This window comes from Amblyomma americanum, chromosome 2 (assembly GCF_052857255.1).
Source record: "Amblyomma americanum isolate KBUSLIRL-KWMA chromosome 2, ASM5285725v1, whole genome shotgun sequence".
NCBI lineage: Eukaryota > Metazoa > Arthropoda > Arachnida > Ixodida > Ixodidae > Amblyomma > Amblyomma americanum.
The window spans coordinates 179,724,656-179,741,303 of NC_135498.1; the positions used below are offsets into that span (position 1 = coordinate 179,724,656).

Genomic DNA, 16,648 nt, shown 5'->3' on the forward strand with positions numbered 1-16,648 from the left:
TAAAGGTAATTGCGATTTTGCAGATGTCAGGAGATGTGGAAGGGTTATATATTGCTGTATGAAGATGTGGGGTAAGCTGTGAGTAAGTGCGAAGGGATCAGAGAATATATAATGCTGAAAGTAACGCCACATCCTACGAAGCAACCAAATGCAGCTTGCATACATAGGGATTCAGCGTGAACATTAAATTTCGAATGTTCATCTGGTACGATGCCAACAAATCTGGTGATTTTGGATGGTGTAATGATCTGAGCAAGACACCATAATATTTTTAGGTTGCCTGTTATGGGGATGAAAAACCGTAAATTTAATTTTCTTAGGGCTGATTTAAAGGTGGTCATTTTGACAAGAAACAAGTGCCTGAATTTCAGCATTCAACGTAGTAATTAAGCCATTAATATTTATTAGACAAGTGTGTACTGCAGTGTGATCAGCATATAGAATACAATTATATTTGGTAAGGTAACTAGGCAAATAATTACTGTATGCATTTAAACAAACAGGACTTAAAATGGAATACTTGCTACTCCTTGGTTAATGGACACAGGCTGGGAAAAAATGTTTGCAAACTTGACTATTAGCATTTGGTCAGCTGAGGGTAGCTGGGTATACAAAGGTTGCTGTAGCGCCGTCAATTTCTAAAGATTGCAGTTTTGAAACAAGAATCGGATGGGTAATTGTATCAAAAGCTTTGCTATAAAAATAGCACCTGCCCAGAGCCCTTGATCAGTGGAATACTTGACAACTGATTACTTGACAGCATCAGTTTTAATTGTAGGTTTCTCTAAGTTTGCAAATGAATGGTAGCACAGTTATGGGTTGACAGTTTCCCATATTACTGCAGTCGGAATTCCTTTTTCAAAATCTGTTACTACCTTGCCTTCATTCAGATTTATGGGAAAAGCACCCATTTTAAACATTCTGTTAGGTTAGAGAGGACACTAGACAGCAGGAAATTTAATCATAGATGAATGCATCTGATCTGAGCTTTGACTAGTGCTTTTCAGACTGCAAGATGTAGAAATAATTATTAGCATTATTTGCATCCTCAAGAATCTTTTTTTTTGCGTGGTTATTTCATTTGCCTTACTTGAGCAGAGCCGTAAGTATTGTACCAATAATAAACGAGGAAGTGAATAACTTTTCATTTCAAGATAACTGTGTTTTGGAAGGAAAATGGATGTCCTACTGTGCATGTTCCGTTTATGCGCACCTATTGGAATATGAACACTGTATGATGGGGAAACTGTACATACTTCTGTATAATATGGAGACCATATAGATTTCATGGTTGTCATATCATACAGAAATCTGTATGGTTTCTATATCATCACAGAGCATATTCCAATAGGCATCTAAAACAAAACGTGCGTAGTTAGTATTTGCGGTATTTTTTCAGTAGTAAGGGACTAAGTTAATAATAGCATTAGGAGATGTAGTTGCAACTTGGGCAAGACATTTTAATTATTCTAAGTGTACTGCCCCATTAGCTTCTGATGGTGTTACTACATATTTTCGTGTTTATGCGAAATCGCCAAGATCACCGACGTGGCTAATGCAGTGTTTTTTGTGGGTATCAGTGAATAATCTTGCTCTGTATGGCAGTTGTCAATCCATGGAAACTGCCACTCTTATTGTTTCTTTAGTGTCAAATAAGATGTTTGTTTTCAGAAGTGAGATGTTGGCTTATGAAAATCAGCTTATCTGTTGCCTACCACTCTCAGCTTTCAATTGGATTACACCAGACATGAGTTAAGCTTTTTCGCCTGTCTTGCAAACTCTAAGTTATTGGCGTGAGTGCAAAAACAAGCAATTCCAGGTTCCAGTAGCCACATTTAGGTGGAGGCGAAAAGCAAAAATGCTTGTGTATCTTTGGGCACATTTAAGAACCCTATATGGTTGGAATCTGGGGTCCTTCACTGTGCTGTACCTCACAGCCAGTCCCTACAGTTCATAACTGAAGTTTTATAAGCTTGGATTCTGATAAAGCAGAGTGCACTATAATTAGCACCAAGTGATAAGTAACACTGAAAGAAATGTCTATAAATAAATTTATTAAAAATAATTTTGAACAGGTCTGGAAAAACGCATATTGTAGCATGTGGCATTCAGGTGAAGATGTGTTAAAGCCTTGTATCAAGTCTCTTTGAAGCATAACCAAATGGCTGAAGAATTGCAGTATTTGAATGTTTCTGGCTTAAGCTTAAGCGCATCTAGCAATTTGAAGATATATTTCACATTTTTTTGAAGTAATTGGGCCAAGCTTAATCGTCAGGGTCAGTGTCGCTCCTTTAAAAGCTGCATTTTGTTTTGTCGCATCTTATGTTACTTGTACTTCAACTTTTTTCAGAAAATTGAGCCTATTGCTTCTGATTTTGTTGCTTGGGTAGAAAATGCATGTGCAACCCATTGTAACTTAAAGAAGTTCCTTCATTTAGTTGTAACGAGTGTTAGCATTGAACCAAAATAATTATCATCTTGATATACAGAAAAACTTGGGAAACTAACTGTGTGGCTTTTGTGTACTGGGATTTGTTAATATATGAAGTTCCTGTGTTAATGGCATTGTGAATGCACCACAACAATATTGATTGTACAGGGTGTTTCATCTAAGACTTTACACAATTTTTAAAAATAGGCTTTTTGAATTACAAGAGTGCTTTTTTCGGCATAGCATTGTCAGTGGTGTAGTACATTAGCAAACAGCTAATGCATGCTAACAAGCAGACTGGTTAACTAATATTGAATAGTTAACTTTTTAGCAATTACTGTTAGTCTCCTTATTTATTGAGAGGTGTGCAGCACAATGTAAGTAGTACCCATATCAGTTTATAGAATTTCGAAAACGCGATTACCGTCGATGCTGTGACCCAACAAACTTCGGTGACATCACGCCATAATACATGCGCCTTCAAGAAGCTTGCAGGCAAAGCAACCTCTCCAGTGTACTGAACTCGTCAAAATATCCATTATTTGTTGGGCTACAGTGGCGAGGGTAACCATGTTTTTGAAATTCCAAAAACTAATGAGTATTACTTAATAATTAATTATTCTTTATAATTAAGAAGGCTAACCGTAATAGTTAAAAAGTTAGCTATTCAATATCACTTAACCAGACTGCTAGTTAGCACGTCTTAGCTGTATTCTAATGTACTACACCACTGAAAATGCTATGCCAAAAAAAAGCGCATTTGTAACTCAAAAAGCCTATTTTTAAAAAACGTGTAAAGTCTTAAATGAAACACCGATATATGCTTGTGATGTGCCATATCGTTGTTGCTGGTCCTGATGTGGCAGAAATAACATTAGGGCGTGATGAACTTATTGAGAATTAAAGTGTGCTATTAATTTTCCAAAGACCAAGGCTATTCTCTTCTAGCTTAAAATAAACCATTTTGATCACTAGTTACATATCCTTTGCATACAATTATGCAAGAAAGCAATCTCAGATTGTAAATCTGTACAAAACTGTTCATGTCAGTTTACCTGCATGCCAGCTGAAGAATTAAATCCACTCATGCTGTGATGCAGTTCTCAGAAGGGAGCAGTTAGTTGTAAATCAGAGAAGATGCAGTGACATTTATAAAGAAGCTAATTTTCTTGAAAGGAGGGGTATTTGCTCCCACTTCCAACCCGTTGAAATTCATCTATGCTTCACAGTCAGTTCAGAATCAACACACTTCATCTACATGGAAAGGGTCCAGTTTCCCAATACAAACAGTTTCTCCAAATAGCGAAAAAGCTGCAGACTGAAGTGTAGTTTTCTCCGTGCATTAACCACTGTTGTGGTGGACCATGAGGCTTGTGAAGAAAGCATCGTCTAGCAATGAGATGGAAAAGATTTGGGATGAGAGTATAGTTTTCTCATTCAGGATATGTTTCTTTTGTATGTGCACTGCAATGGCCATTCAGTATATGTACTTCAAGTTTACATTTTTTTATTCGTCTAATTACCTGATGGGCTTTGTCATAAAATTTAAACCTAAATTGTTTGGCCCCTTGATTCATCATGGATTTTCTGTCATGTTCATTTTGATGCATTGGGATAATTAAAAATTTCCATTGTTCTGATAAAATCCTGTAATAATAATTTGTAATGTAGAAAGAACTGTAAGAATAAACTGACCTCTTGAACAAATGGTATACAGTGAACTCTCTCAAAGAATAAATTTTATGAATAGGTAAATTTTTCGAAGTGTCTGCCACAGGCTGCAATTTTTCTGGAGCAAATGAAATTAAGTTTTAAAACAGCATGTATGCTCAGAGCTGCTTATCTAGAAGTGATAGTCTAGTGTTACGGGAAAGTGCAGTGGCTGACAAGGCATCAAGTCTTTGCTTTGTGACTATTCTCACAGCATGAGAGTTGCCAAAAACCAACCACACCCTGCTGCACTGCTTACCTTGTTGCTTTAAGTTTCAAGTTGCTGTTATTACAGTGCCAGCAATAAACAGGAACCATGTGTGTCCCCATAGAAAGGTTTTGCAATAAAAAAGAAATTCATAGACGCTTAGATGGTCTTACTCGATGAACTGCATAAGCAGAATACACATTTAGGATAATGCTTTTCATTATGGGTGCTTTTCCCTCTAGTAACATCCCACTGCAAGAAAGTTTTGCTAATTAATTTTGGTGGATTTTGTCTGGCTTTTGCAGCTCACTTTAATGCTTTACATTTGCTGCATTTACACTTTGCTTTACTTTCGCTGGCTTTACGGCTTGCTAATGATTTTTTGCCGCTTTTACATTTATTGCATTATATGCATTTTACCTTACTTGGCACGCTTGGATCAGCCGATGACGGATGACACCGCTTTCCTTTCCTCTGCGCTGTCCACTCGTTTATGGGTGTCACTGCACCTGCCTCTCTGCCGATGCAGATTTCCCCTCTTGCCTCTCGTCAGGAGGTGGATCTTGTTCTCAGCTCACTCCAAACTCAGGAGGCTTCACTCTGTGGCCACGCAGAGGCACACGCCGGCATTTTTGTCTAATGGCGCTTGTATCGCTCACAAAGGCAGATGGTGAAGTGTTTGTCATTGTCGGTGCGTATGTATGGCCTTCCCCATTCTTTTCTCCGCCGCTTTTGTGCTTCCATGTCCACCATGCTGCTTGTCTTTGCCATCCCCCACCCTTTCTTTCTTGTTTGAGTTCATCACCTCTTCTGCAATTTTTCATCTTGCAGGACACATTTTCCTGGCACCAAAATAAGCCCAAAGTGGAACATCGCACCAGTATGTGCCGCTCCCCGCCACACAGCTGAGCCGGCGCTTGCAGTGGGGTTGCTGGCTTCGTGAGAGGCCATGGCCTACCTGGAGCTAAATGTGGAGCAGGTGAACCAGGCAGCTGAGCTGCTGCCCTACCATTCGCAGGACATCGATCCCCTGGCCAGCGTAGTGGACCCCCGGCTCGACATCCGCTCTGCCAAGCCGGCTGCGGCTGGTTCCACCGCATCTTTTCTCGGTGAGGGACCTTGCGCACGCTCTCCTCTTTTCTCCTTAGCTCTGCTTCAACTCTAAACTTGAACATCATTGTCATTTTCGTTACTTACTGGATTGGTCTTGGTGTCCTGAGTGCATTGTTCTTGTATGATAGGCTTGTATTGATCAGGCTGGCAGAAATACGTGGCTGGTAATTTACGAACTCTGAGTTTTACAGCTAAGAAATTTTTGCTGCTGGTTGCACATGCACTTTCATCTCAGTGTGTTTGGATAAGAAGAACCAGCCAATGCAAAAAGAAAGAGCAGTAGAGAGTATAAACGTCAGCAGAAAAATAAGTACAAAAAGTGCAAATATTCTTGTAATCATCTCAAATTGTTCACTAGATGAAGAAGAGAAGCACTTTATTTTACCTTTGAGCATCATTTTTGTTTAGTGGTGCTTATCTTTAGACTTAGTTCAAGTGAGCCGAACGACAACTGTAGTTTTAACATTTAATATGCAACAACCATGAACTTTACACCAAGAAAAGTTATCTTTTTTCTTTTGACAAACAAAGTCGTGTCTGTGTGCATGCTTAAGACATGAAATAACACCACTTGAATGTGATCAGCTTCAGCCTAGTGACAGCACGTCTAAATACTATGTTGAACCTGATCCTGATGTTTCAAAGGTCCACTGTGTTTCACAGTTCAGTGGAGACCATATGCTGCCCTTAGAACTCTGGAACCTGTCACAAGCTTGCTTGCACAGTATTAACAACATGCTTGTCTGCTTTGCTTGGTGTGCTAAATACGCCTATCATACATAGGTGCATTAACAGCACTCTGCTGCATGCACAGTCATATACAAAATTTCACGAGACGAGGTTGCATGGAAAAAAAAAATTGCTGCACTGTCTTGCTATCCAGTCAGCTGGCATTCATTCCAGTGGATGGCACATGCATGTGCCCTCATTCTTCCAGGTTCTTCAGTGAACTGCATTGCCTGCCCATTTAGAATTACAATTCTTCTCGTGCAAACCCACAACCCGCAATATTTTGTTCATAATGGTACAGGATGAAGGCACTACAGGGGCAGCTCGCTTATGTGGTCCATTCGTGGGTTGCCTGCTGTAGGTCAAAATCAGCTCTCAAAATCTAATGATAAAAAGTTTCCCCATGTGTTTGAAGACTGCAGTGGTGAACTGAATTTTTCACTGTGTTTATTCATTGTACCTGCCTTGGTAAAAAGCATGTTCCGAGCTGGGCTGTATGGACCATGACAGCCACTAACAGGGGTTCCTGCTGGATTTTCTCTTCTCCCCTTTCTCTTTCCCTCCTCACCACCTCTCTCGCACTCTGTCCTTGCCCTTGCTGCCTCAGCCGAGTCGGAGCAGAGCCGGAAGTCCAGCGTGGCTAGCTCGGTGGAGAGTGTGAGCGCTGCCCGGGCGCCACCTGGGCCATCGCAGCAACTTGCACCCTCTGTGGTTCAACCCATTGAGGCAGGGGAGCCATTGCCACTGCCAACACCTCCCGATGATCCGGTCTATCCAAACATCTCTCCCCTGGTGGGCACTCTTCTTGACTAACAGCCTGTTTTTGCACAGTGCATCTGTCAGGCAGAGGGAACAATATGCCGTGTGATAACAGCGCAAAGGAAAGACAGGGACGCGGCCACTTAAATCAAGACCAACTGGAACGGGCAAAAACACATTCGGATTCTATTGGAAATAATCTTGAACCAGTTGGATTTCAGTTGGCTCCAAAAGTGCTTTGGCCATTTGAATTTGTTCTTTTTTAACTGGCCAGTGTGCCTTTCTGTGTCATTGTTCTGCAACATTTTGTTCCCTCCGTGATGGTTAAAACAGCTTGCCCTGCTTTCGGTATTAACAGATTGCTAAAGGTGTGCGAATACTAGTGCTTTTTCCAAATCGAATCGAATAGGAATACTGTAGCTTTGCTGCCGTATCAAATAGGAATAGTGTTTCTAAAAGCCGAATCAAATGCAGTTGAACCCGATTATATCAAACTCAGATCGAATTATCCTTTATATTGAATGATTTCTGAGCACCGTAAAGTTACGACGTGAATGTATTAAAAAAATGTACGGCTACATCATACAAATATTAACCGTCACATCTAATAGATCGTACTTCAGGCAACTTCAGCCGACCCAAGGAGCTGGCTTTCTCTCAACACATCTTAGGGGGTTAGCACCATCAGACCGGTGGGTGCCATGGTGCTGTGTAGCATCTGCAGAGCAGTGATGATGCGGACTTTTCATGATATAAGCAGCGAGTGCATAGCCAGCCAACCAGACAAAGCGGTTTAGCGCGCTGCATCAGTTATTCCCACATCGGCATGCAGTTTGCACATAAGGTGCGTCATGCTGCCATCGGCAATTTCCCATGGTTTTCATTATCTCTGTGTGCGCGCAGTGCCAGCTGTGAAATAAGAGAACCTTACCTTTTCCATGAAACTGGAAATTATTAAGCGAGTTGAACGAGGTGAGAAGAAATCCGAAGTCGCCACAGCGTGCAAGATTCCGAGAAGCATGCTGGGCACGATGTTGAAGAACAAGGCTGAAGTTTGGGCTAAAGCGATGAAGAGACTTGGCGGAAAACTCTGCGATGCTTGCAGAACGCGCTTTCGGTTCCGGTGACCTACAGGTCCAATCGAAGAATGTGAATATAGCCTGCAAACTTTTTACCTAGTGGCTGAAGTTTTGGAATAACGACTTGGTAGGCCACGATCGCTGCATCTGCTTCATCGTAGACAACAGCTGTGCCCACCGCTGCACTGCTAGTTTCAGCAACATTGCACTTCACTTCCTGCTACCAAACACTGCATTGGTGCTTCAGCCCTTGGACCAGGTTGGTTATAGGAAACAATGATGGTGATGATTATCTTTTATGGCGAAAGGGCATCTGTGGCCAAAGAGCACCATGGCGCAAGGCGTTTTTGTCTTCCCATGGCGGGGTCAAAGACCCATTTCACAAGCAATTCATATTAAAGACGATGAGTACCAGGCCAGCGGAAAGCTTGTACCCATTGCATCACCGGTGGGTACCCTGTGGAGCTGGGGATCGAACCTTGCACCTCCCATGTGTGAAGCAGATGCTCAAACCATCACTGCTGCAGTGGTTAGAAGAAACGTCTGAATGAACGACTCCTGCAGAACTTGACCCTGTCTATGCCGAGTGGGTCGCGGAATGATGTCAAAAACGAAACTATACATAACATCTTCCGACATTCTTGTCTTTGCTGTCCCGGAGAAAAAGGAGCAAATTCTTTGTCGAGTGAGCTCGGCAAAGCCATCGCAGATCTTAATGATTCGTGGAACCAGTTGTCCAAATTCCCTGATGCTATTTCTGATGGGGCATACGTAGGCGACATTGTCTCCAAAGGCAATGATTTTGAGGCAGCAGGAGAGCTTGCAGACAAAGACATCACTGCCGACGTCGCAGATAACCGGGACACCACTAATACAAATTGTGACGAGGACTTGTGAGAACCTGTGCTTACGTGCTTCAACGTGCTCTGTGCACTCAGCCCGGAGCGTCGTTAATGCACGTTGATAGAAATCTGCAGTCTCAGCTGTTCACAGTCCATCAATAACATTGAAAAATGTATTCTCCCTAAAGCAATGAAGATGAAGATACATAAAAATTCGCGACTATATTATGCGGTAACCTGCGAGCAATAATGGCTATCATAGAGAAACATTTTTTTCATCTTGCTGAATTTGTGTGTTGTTAAATTTACTGCTACTTTTACATTAAATTGCACATTATTTTGAACTTGTAGGCGTTTTTTTGTGGTTTTGATATATGGGGTTCAACTGTACAAATAGAACATTTTTGTGAACATTCATTACCTGTGCAAATAGTCATACAAAAACACAGTATTGGAGTGGAACTCGCTACCCTCCAGTATTTTTGAGGCTGATAGTTTTATGGAGCAATTAGCTTGCCTTTTCTTGTTTAGATCAGTTTCATGCTTTATTGTACTGATTATGTCTTTTTTGTTGACTCTTTTTTCTCACTGTGACAATGCTTGTGTCTTTCTTGTGTTGTCTTTCCTACCTGGGCCAGGATAATGGTGGGCAGTGTGTGTAAATAAATTATAAAAAAGAATAATCATGTGAAACAGCAAATCCAAGTGCTAGCATGGTGCACTGGTACGGCATTGTACCTGATGGGAGTTATAGCTATAGCACTCATAAGACACAACTCTGATCTCCACTAGGTGGTATGCTATAAGAATTCAGTATATAACTCTACCACCATCATGTTATATGGATAGAAAAATTAACTTTTGCTGCTGACGGTGGCATTGATAACTTAGCGCTATGAAGCTGCGTATGAGCCATCGTCTCGGAGTTGTGCATCAAAGCTGAGTTCGCTGAACTTGCCTGATCCCTGCTGCGTCACCCAATCTTGGAGGCCATGCATGCGCCTTATCAGTGCTTTGACTCAAATGAACTGCGTTGCAGCGCTGAACCCTCATCCTGCACAGCCTGATCACAGCAACAACATGCTATGCTGGGTTGGAGAGGGTCGTTTTTAAAACAGATGTCGGAAAAACTATAGCATGCCGAACTTCATGCCAGTTATTTGAAAAATATTTGAAAGCTTGGGAACATATTCAGTTCTTTTCAAGTAATTTTGAACATTCACTATTTAATTCGCTTGGCAAATGAAATTGTAGAATATCGAAAATTTTGGATATTTGCATATCTCCACAAATTTCATTTCTTTTGGGGGGTTGCTGCAGCAGGATTCCTTTAGCTTACATGAACAACCAGGTGGTTCTTACCTGCTTGTGAAGGAACAAAAACTTCACAGCCTCTGTGCATAACCATAGTGCTAGTACTGAGGATAGGATGGGGTAGTCGGAGAGAGTGGGTCAGCTGCTTCATGCGATTTCGTTGCTTTGGATCGTATTGTGGTTAGCCTGTAATGTGGCCTATAGTATTGTTGTCGTCAACAAAGCTGTAGATGTTTAGTCCTTCCACATCATGCGAACAAGGTGACAAAGATTCGAAGAACTGTGACTGCAAGAACGAAATTCAAAAGCACTTATTGAAAGTTTCACTTCTTAAAATGTCGATCAATGTTTATTAGTGCAGAATCTGACCTTTTTATAGAAGGAAGTCCTTTTCTAATACTTGCAGATATCTATCTACATTTACATTGTACTTAGCATAGAAGAATGTTCACAATGCAGCCAGGCCAGTGGTGGCCTAAATGAAATTAGGCAGGATCTCTTCCTTGGCAGTGTCGTCCTTTCGGATCCTTTGTTCCTATGCGCTAATGTGCTGTGGAGAAGGTGCAGCAGCAGATGACTGCCTTTGTGCTTTGCTGTTCATGTTGCAAGATTCCAGGCTCAGGCTGGCTGCGTGTTTGTTGTTCGCTAAGCCTATCATAGTGTCATAATATGGTGAAACTATGAGCATACTCTACAGGAAGCAGTGTTATCCAGGAGCATTTTTCCTATGAGAAAAACGGCGGAATTCAATGGTGCATTTTTTTCCTTGCTCACACTATTTAGTGCACTCTACGGTGTTTTAACTGAATTCTGCCTCTAGAAATTGAGAAAGCTACCTTAAGCACTTAATTACGATCTTGGAGAGTACAAGAGGCCACCGGTTTCACTGCATATATCCATGGCTGGAAGCAACTCAACTTTGACATCATTCAGCTCCCACTGTGTGCATACCACTTATTTTGTTAAATTGTTGGCTCTTGTTGCATGGGACATATTAACTGTACGCATGTGACAGATGCTGTGGTTTGTACTTGGTAGGGACAGAGCTGTTAATTTCTTTTTTCCCAGTATATTCTGCTCCTGTCTTTTTCATATTGTCCTTTACTCCATCACTGGTGCAAGTGTGCAGCAATGTGCAGATGCAGTTGAGAGCTGTATGCATGAGTCTGTGCAGCAGATAAGATTCCGGATGGCCCCCAAAGACGAAAAGTGCAGAGCTGACCACAGTTTCTCATGCTAAGCAAGGCAGAGGCAGCTGATTTGGAATGGCAGCCATGATGCCCTGTAAGGCAGAGACAAAGCACAGATTGTAAGGTGGCTGTCTTTGGGGCAGAGTGTGTGAGAGTGCCACAGTTGGCAGTCTGCATGAGGACACCCTGGTCAAGCCCCGGTTAAACCAGACACTTCAACACCTAGCCGAGGGATGCGTAGAGACCTTGAAAAGTGGTAGCCCAGTTTGTAAGGTACCCCTCTTGGATATTCCAGCACTCCTGGCAGGGTGGCAGTGTTGCCTTCTGTGGCTTTATCTGGTCAGTAGGGATGCCAGGCAGCATGGCCTGCATCCAGGAAAAGGCATAGCTGAACACTGGCATACATGGAGGGGGCATCAAAGAGTGCAGGGTGTTGACATATGGAAATGGCAGCTTTGTGGGCTCATGTGAAGGCAACGAGATGAGGTATCTCCAAGTGCCACTGCATCCTGGATGTAATAACGTGGCCGGCCTATTTCTGCGCTACATGCACCCCAACATCTTTCCCTGGACACCTGGCATTGCGGGGTGTGAGGCTTCTAATGGTTTCTTAGCTGCCTGTGCAGAGCATGAATGGACATCTAACGTTTCCTGTGCAACTGATCCTCACAAGGGTTGGAGAAAGGTGTGTCGTAGGCTGATGTTCATTTGTTAAGAGGATTCACCAGTGACATTGTCCTTAGGTAATACATGGGAACTTTCAGAAGCTGTAGCGTGACTAAATATGGTTCGGTCTTCATGAGGTTTGTGGCAGCATTTTCTTCTTTAGTGAACAGAGGAAGCGTTGCGCACAGATTTTATTTTTCAAGTTTCATTTTTTTTACAATTCAGAGATAAATATCCAGAAAAATTGTGCTTTTAGATGTGTCATTACTGGAAATGGTGCTGGAAATGTGTCATTACTGGAAAAAAGGTCCATTCTCTGACTCCCACTCCTTCAGAGGGGTTAATCCTTTTGTGCTTCGAGCTGCCAGCTTTGGCAGCACATACACAGAAAGTTCTCGTCTCTACTTTTTGTTCGCAGAAGACTTAATACTTTCGTGTCGCAGTGGAATTTACACACCTGGAGGGGAAATAGATGTTACCTCCTTTTTGTGGTACTTAAGTGTCGCCATCTATCGACAGGAAAATTTCAAATCTCAGCTGCCTTGTAGCTGATGAGTGCTCTTAAGTGGGCTACACCTGCTTCCAGACAGCTGTTTCATTTCCAGGTTCATAGGGTAAGTTCATATCTTTGTGCAATGTAAGCTGAAAAGGCAGCACAAACTGAAGTGCTTGGGATGTCTGCTTCCTTTTGTTGTCCTGTCTTTTAGTGCGGTAGCACCATTAGGCTCATTTTCTGATTTCGGGTATATATACGTACACATAAATCACTGAAGCCTGCTTTGTGACAGGTGGCCCACCTGCCCAATCAGGTTGTGGGCAACTTGCCAGGTGTACACACCTGGCAGGCCTTCACCTAGGTGAAGGGTACACATGACTGAAGGCCCTGAAGGTAAATGCCTTCAGGGTAAAGGTTGTGGAAATATGGCGGGGACGGCCTTCCGCCCCCGCACTCCCACACCGCGGATGCAGCGTTTCCGCTCACTAACCACAGAGGGGTTCGTGCTCGAGGGAACAAAAGGAAGGACGACAAAGCGTGAACACTCATGTGCTATTTATTACATTTGCAAATAATGCACAGAGCGGGCCAGCTAGCTACAGAGCATCAACGAGGCATTCCTCGCAAATAGAAGGCTGCGTAAGAAGTGAAACATATTGACTAGCGCAAACACAGACAGGGACCAAAGTAAGAGTAAGAGACAGGACACACGCTGTGTCCTGTCTCTTAGTGTTACTTTGGTCCCTGTCTGTGTTTGCACTAGTCAATATGTTTCACTGCTACAACCAACTAGCCCAAATGAAATGAAGAAGGGCTTCCGACTTACCGGCTGGGGCAGGGGTGCGACTTCGGAGGTATCGGCGGCGAATGTTTATATGCGCCGACAATGGCAGCTGGGTTTTCCTGTGTGCACCGCAACTCTTGGGGCAAAGCCATCCCCGAGCATTTGCTGGGGAAGGTGCCGAGAGCGTGCGTTTGCTGCGCTCACTTCGCTGCCTGGAACCAAAAGTTCAGCGGCAAGGCACGACGAATCTCCATGCGCCTGCCATGGAGGATAACGAGAGCGTGCGGCTGTGACCGCTCGTGACGCTGGCCGGATGCAGAAGTGACTCTCTCCGGTTCCGCAGAATTCTGCGTAAATTTCGAGGTGGCGCTCCCATTGCTGTGTCCGCTTCCCTCCTCGCCCAGCCGGTGTTGTCCTGATGCGCGATGTTGAAGATGGGCCGTGTCGAAATGGAGGGGGGAAACAGGTTCTCCACAAGGCCATTAGGTCAAATGCCTTCAGGGTGAATGTCTTGTTGCAAAGGCCTTTAAGGTGAAGGATTTCATGGTAAATGCCTTCAGGGCAGAGGCCTTTATGTAGAAGGTCTTTAGTCAAAAGGCCTTTATGGTAAAGCCCCTTAGGTCAAAAGCCTATAGCGCATAACGACATTCAGTGCCCACCTTAACTAGTGCTACTGCACGATTTTCTTACCCATGCTAAGCTGTGAATTAATTTTTTGCAGTGTGTTAAAATATGCAAGCAGCTCTTAAGTTACACGCAAAAGAGTTAGGTCCACTACGTTGAGGACTTCAGTCAAACTGCTGCAGAGGTGTGGAGGCTCTACCCTGACTAGGCCAAAAGAATTGGACAAGTTAGGCACGAAAAATAGTGCAGAAAAACCAAAAGGAGCCAAGCCATAGCAGTCAATCATTTATTTGACACAATTGATGTTAGATAAGCAGTACATTGCTCTTTCTGATAATCAGTAGCACAGCCACTGGTGCATTTGGGCACTATCTCATCTCAGGTGCATTGTTCCTTTGAATTTTCTAAGCTTGCTGGAATTCTATATGTCTGGGCACGAAGGTAATGGCTGCATCTTCTGGAATTGTAATGATACATAAGCTGTGCAGGTCATTAAGATTAATGAAATGGAATTTTAATGGAAAATTTCTCTGCTTGGCATTCAGTGAATCTTATAGGGAAGGGCTTGAGATTTGATTCTTTAAAGGCCTTATTGCGCGGCATTTCATATCACCGTTACGCCAGATCTGCGGTGGTGAAAATTGTGTTTCAGAGCGATGCTGCACATGTGTGCGGAGCTGCCGAGCATATGACATCATCGTGTTGCCAGATATCTCCGGGGTGGATGCCTAATTGCTTTTTTTAATGGTGCTGCTGCTTTTATTCAGGCTAGAGTTGCACACCATGTGTAATATCCTGCCACCATGTGGCGTGGGCATTGCAGGTGGCAGAGTATGTGGCATCCGAGAACCCAACGCTGTGCAGCCAGGTGGCCCGGTGCATTGAGGAGCACTCGCGGGTGCACTCGCCACGCAAGGTAACCACTGCATCGGCCTGCTCCGCCACACCCCGGTCGCCTCTCAAGTGCATGGCCCAGGCGGCTGACGCCCTCTCCGTACAGCAGTCCACCATTGGTGAGCAGCCGCGGATGCACATGTTCAATCCATCGGCCAGTCAGCCGGGCATTAAGGGTTATCTCATCAAGCATTAAGGTTAAATTTATCTTATTAAGGTATTAAGGCATTAAGGTTATCTTATTAGTTACTCTATTGGTCATGTTCCAACTGTGTCATTATCACAAGGGGGGAAATTTGGTAATGGCTCATATTTCTTGCAGTCATTTGTCATTTTTTCTGTTGTGCTGTTAGAAAGATTAACCATACTGCAAGTGCTCAACACAACAGATATTGTGCTCTCCAATGAATACTGCAGGTTAATAATGTACAGTCTGCATCACCCTTGTGTAGAACACTTGAGCAGTGCATACCGGGCAACGAAACCTGAAATTAGAAAGCAGTCCCTTATTCCTGGGTAAAGCGTTCATATTTACCTTGCTCCCTGGTATATCTGACACTATTTCTGCTCAAGTGTTGTCTCTGAAGCCGAACAGCTGCCACAAGTTCTGGCTTTGTTTGCTGGGAAGTGCGCTGTCCAAGAGCTCTATGCGAAGGTGATGCAGGCCGCGCGCGCGCGCGCGCGCGTGCGTGCGTGCGTGCGTGCGTGCGTGCGTGCGTGCGTGCGTGCGTGCGTGCGTGCGTGCGTGCGTGCGTGCGTGCGTGCGTGCGTGCGTGCGTGCGTGCGTGCGTGCGTGCGTGCGTGCGTGCGTGCGTGCGTGCGTGCGTGCGTGCGTGCGTGCGTGCGTGCGTGCGTGCGTGCGTGCGTGCGTGCGTGCGTGCGTGCGTGCGTGCGTGCGTGCGTGCGTGCGTGCGTGTGTGTGTGTGTGTGTGTGTGTGTGTGTGTGTGTGTGTGTGTGTGTGTGTGTGTGTGTGTGTGTGTGTGCGCGCGCGCGCGCGTGCGTGCGTGCGTGCGTGCGTGCGTGCGTGCGTGCGTGCGTGCGCTAGATATCACATTACCTGGTCTTTGTTGACGGTGCCTACTCCTAATGGCCCTTGTGACTGCGGTCTGCGTGACTCCTCTCTCAGAGGCGCAGGACCACAACTTCTAGTCAAGTAGCGCCACCTAGTGCTGATACAGAAAAATCAGTGTTGGTGCAAAGTTTGTGATGTTTGTTTTGCAATGTTCTTTGTTCCTCGCTGTTTTCACACAGCCCACTGCTTTACCACTGTGCTTGCCATGTGAGGTGCAAGTAGATTTCTCTGGAAAGATTGGAACTGCACACAATGGTTTCTTTGGCATTCGAGATTGTCGCTGATGCTTTCTGTGCCTTGTCTCGAAAGTTCTTCATCACCTTTGAAATGAGCGTAGCCGAAGAGCGTCTCTGATTATGCTCTTCAAAAACACCACATGCTCTTGCCGTTGTCACTGCTGCCGAGTTTTTTTATTCTTTTGGGTTCACAGGTTTGCCTAATAAACAGTTTGAGTTTTGCACCAGTCTTTTTTTCTACCATCCACGCCTGCATCTGTGCTGCTAGTCAGCCATCTGACAAATTATGTTTGTATGGGTTAAAATTTATGTTAAAAAGTTGAAGATATTGCTGCTATTGTTTTCACTACACACCTGATTTTATCTTGTTTTGGCTGTGCCATGATATTGATAACGTATGTTCACTGAGTCTGATAAGGATCTACATGATTATTCGTATGTGCAGGTGCTCCTCTGAAGCCGTCTGTGCCAACTAAAGCCATTTACCAAGAACTGGTCGA

The 16,648-nt window shown here is 43.9% G+C and overlaps 1 protein-coding gene across 1 annotated transcript in view; it reads left to right on the forward strand.

Moving 5' to 3' along the window:
* LOC144122027 (uncharacterized) overlaps positions 1-16,648 on the forward strand; it is a 54,525-nt gene that overhangs the window by 1,293 nt on the left and 36,584 nt on the right. The window contains 4 exon segments of the mRNA XM_077655539.1: positions 5,181-5,458; positions 6,799-6,983; positions 14,769-14,958; positions 16,594-16,648. Coding sequence (XP_077511665.1) covers positions 5,299-5,458; positions 6,799-6,983; positions 14,769-14,958; positions 16,594-16,648 — 590 coding nt within the window. The 5' untranslated portion in view covers positions 5,181-5,298.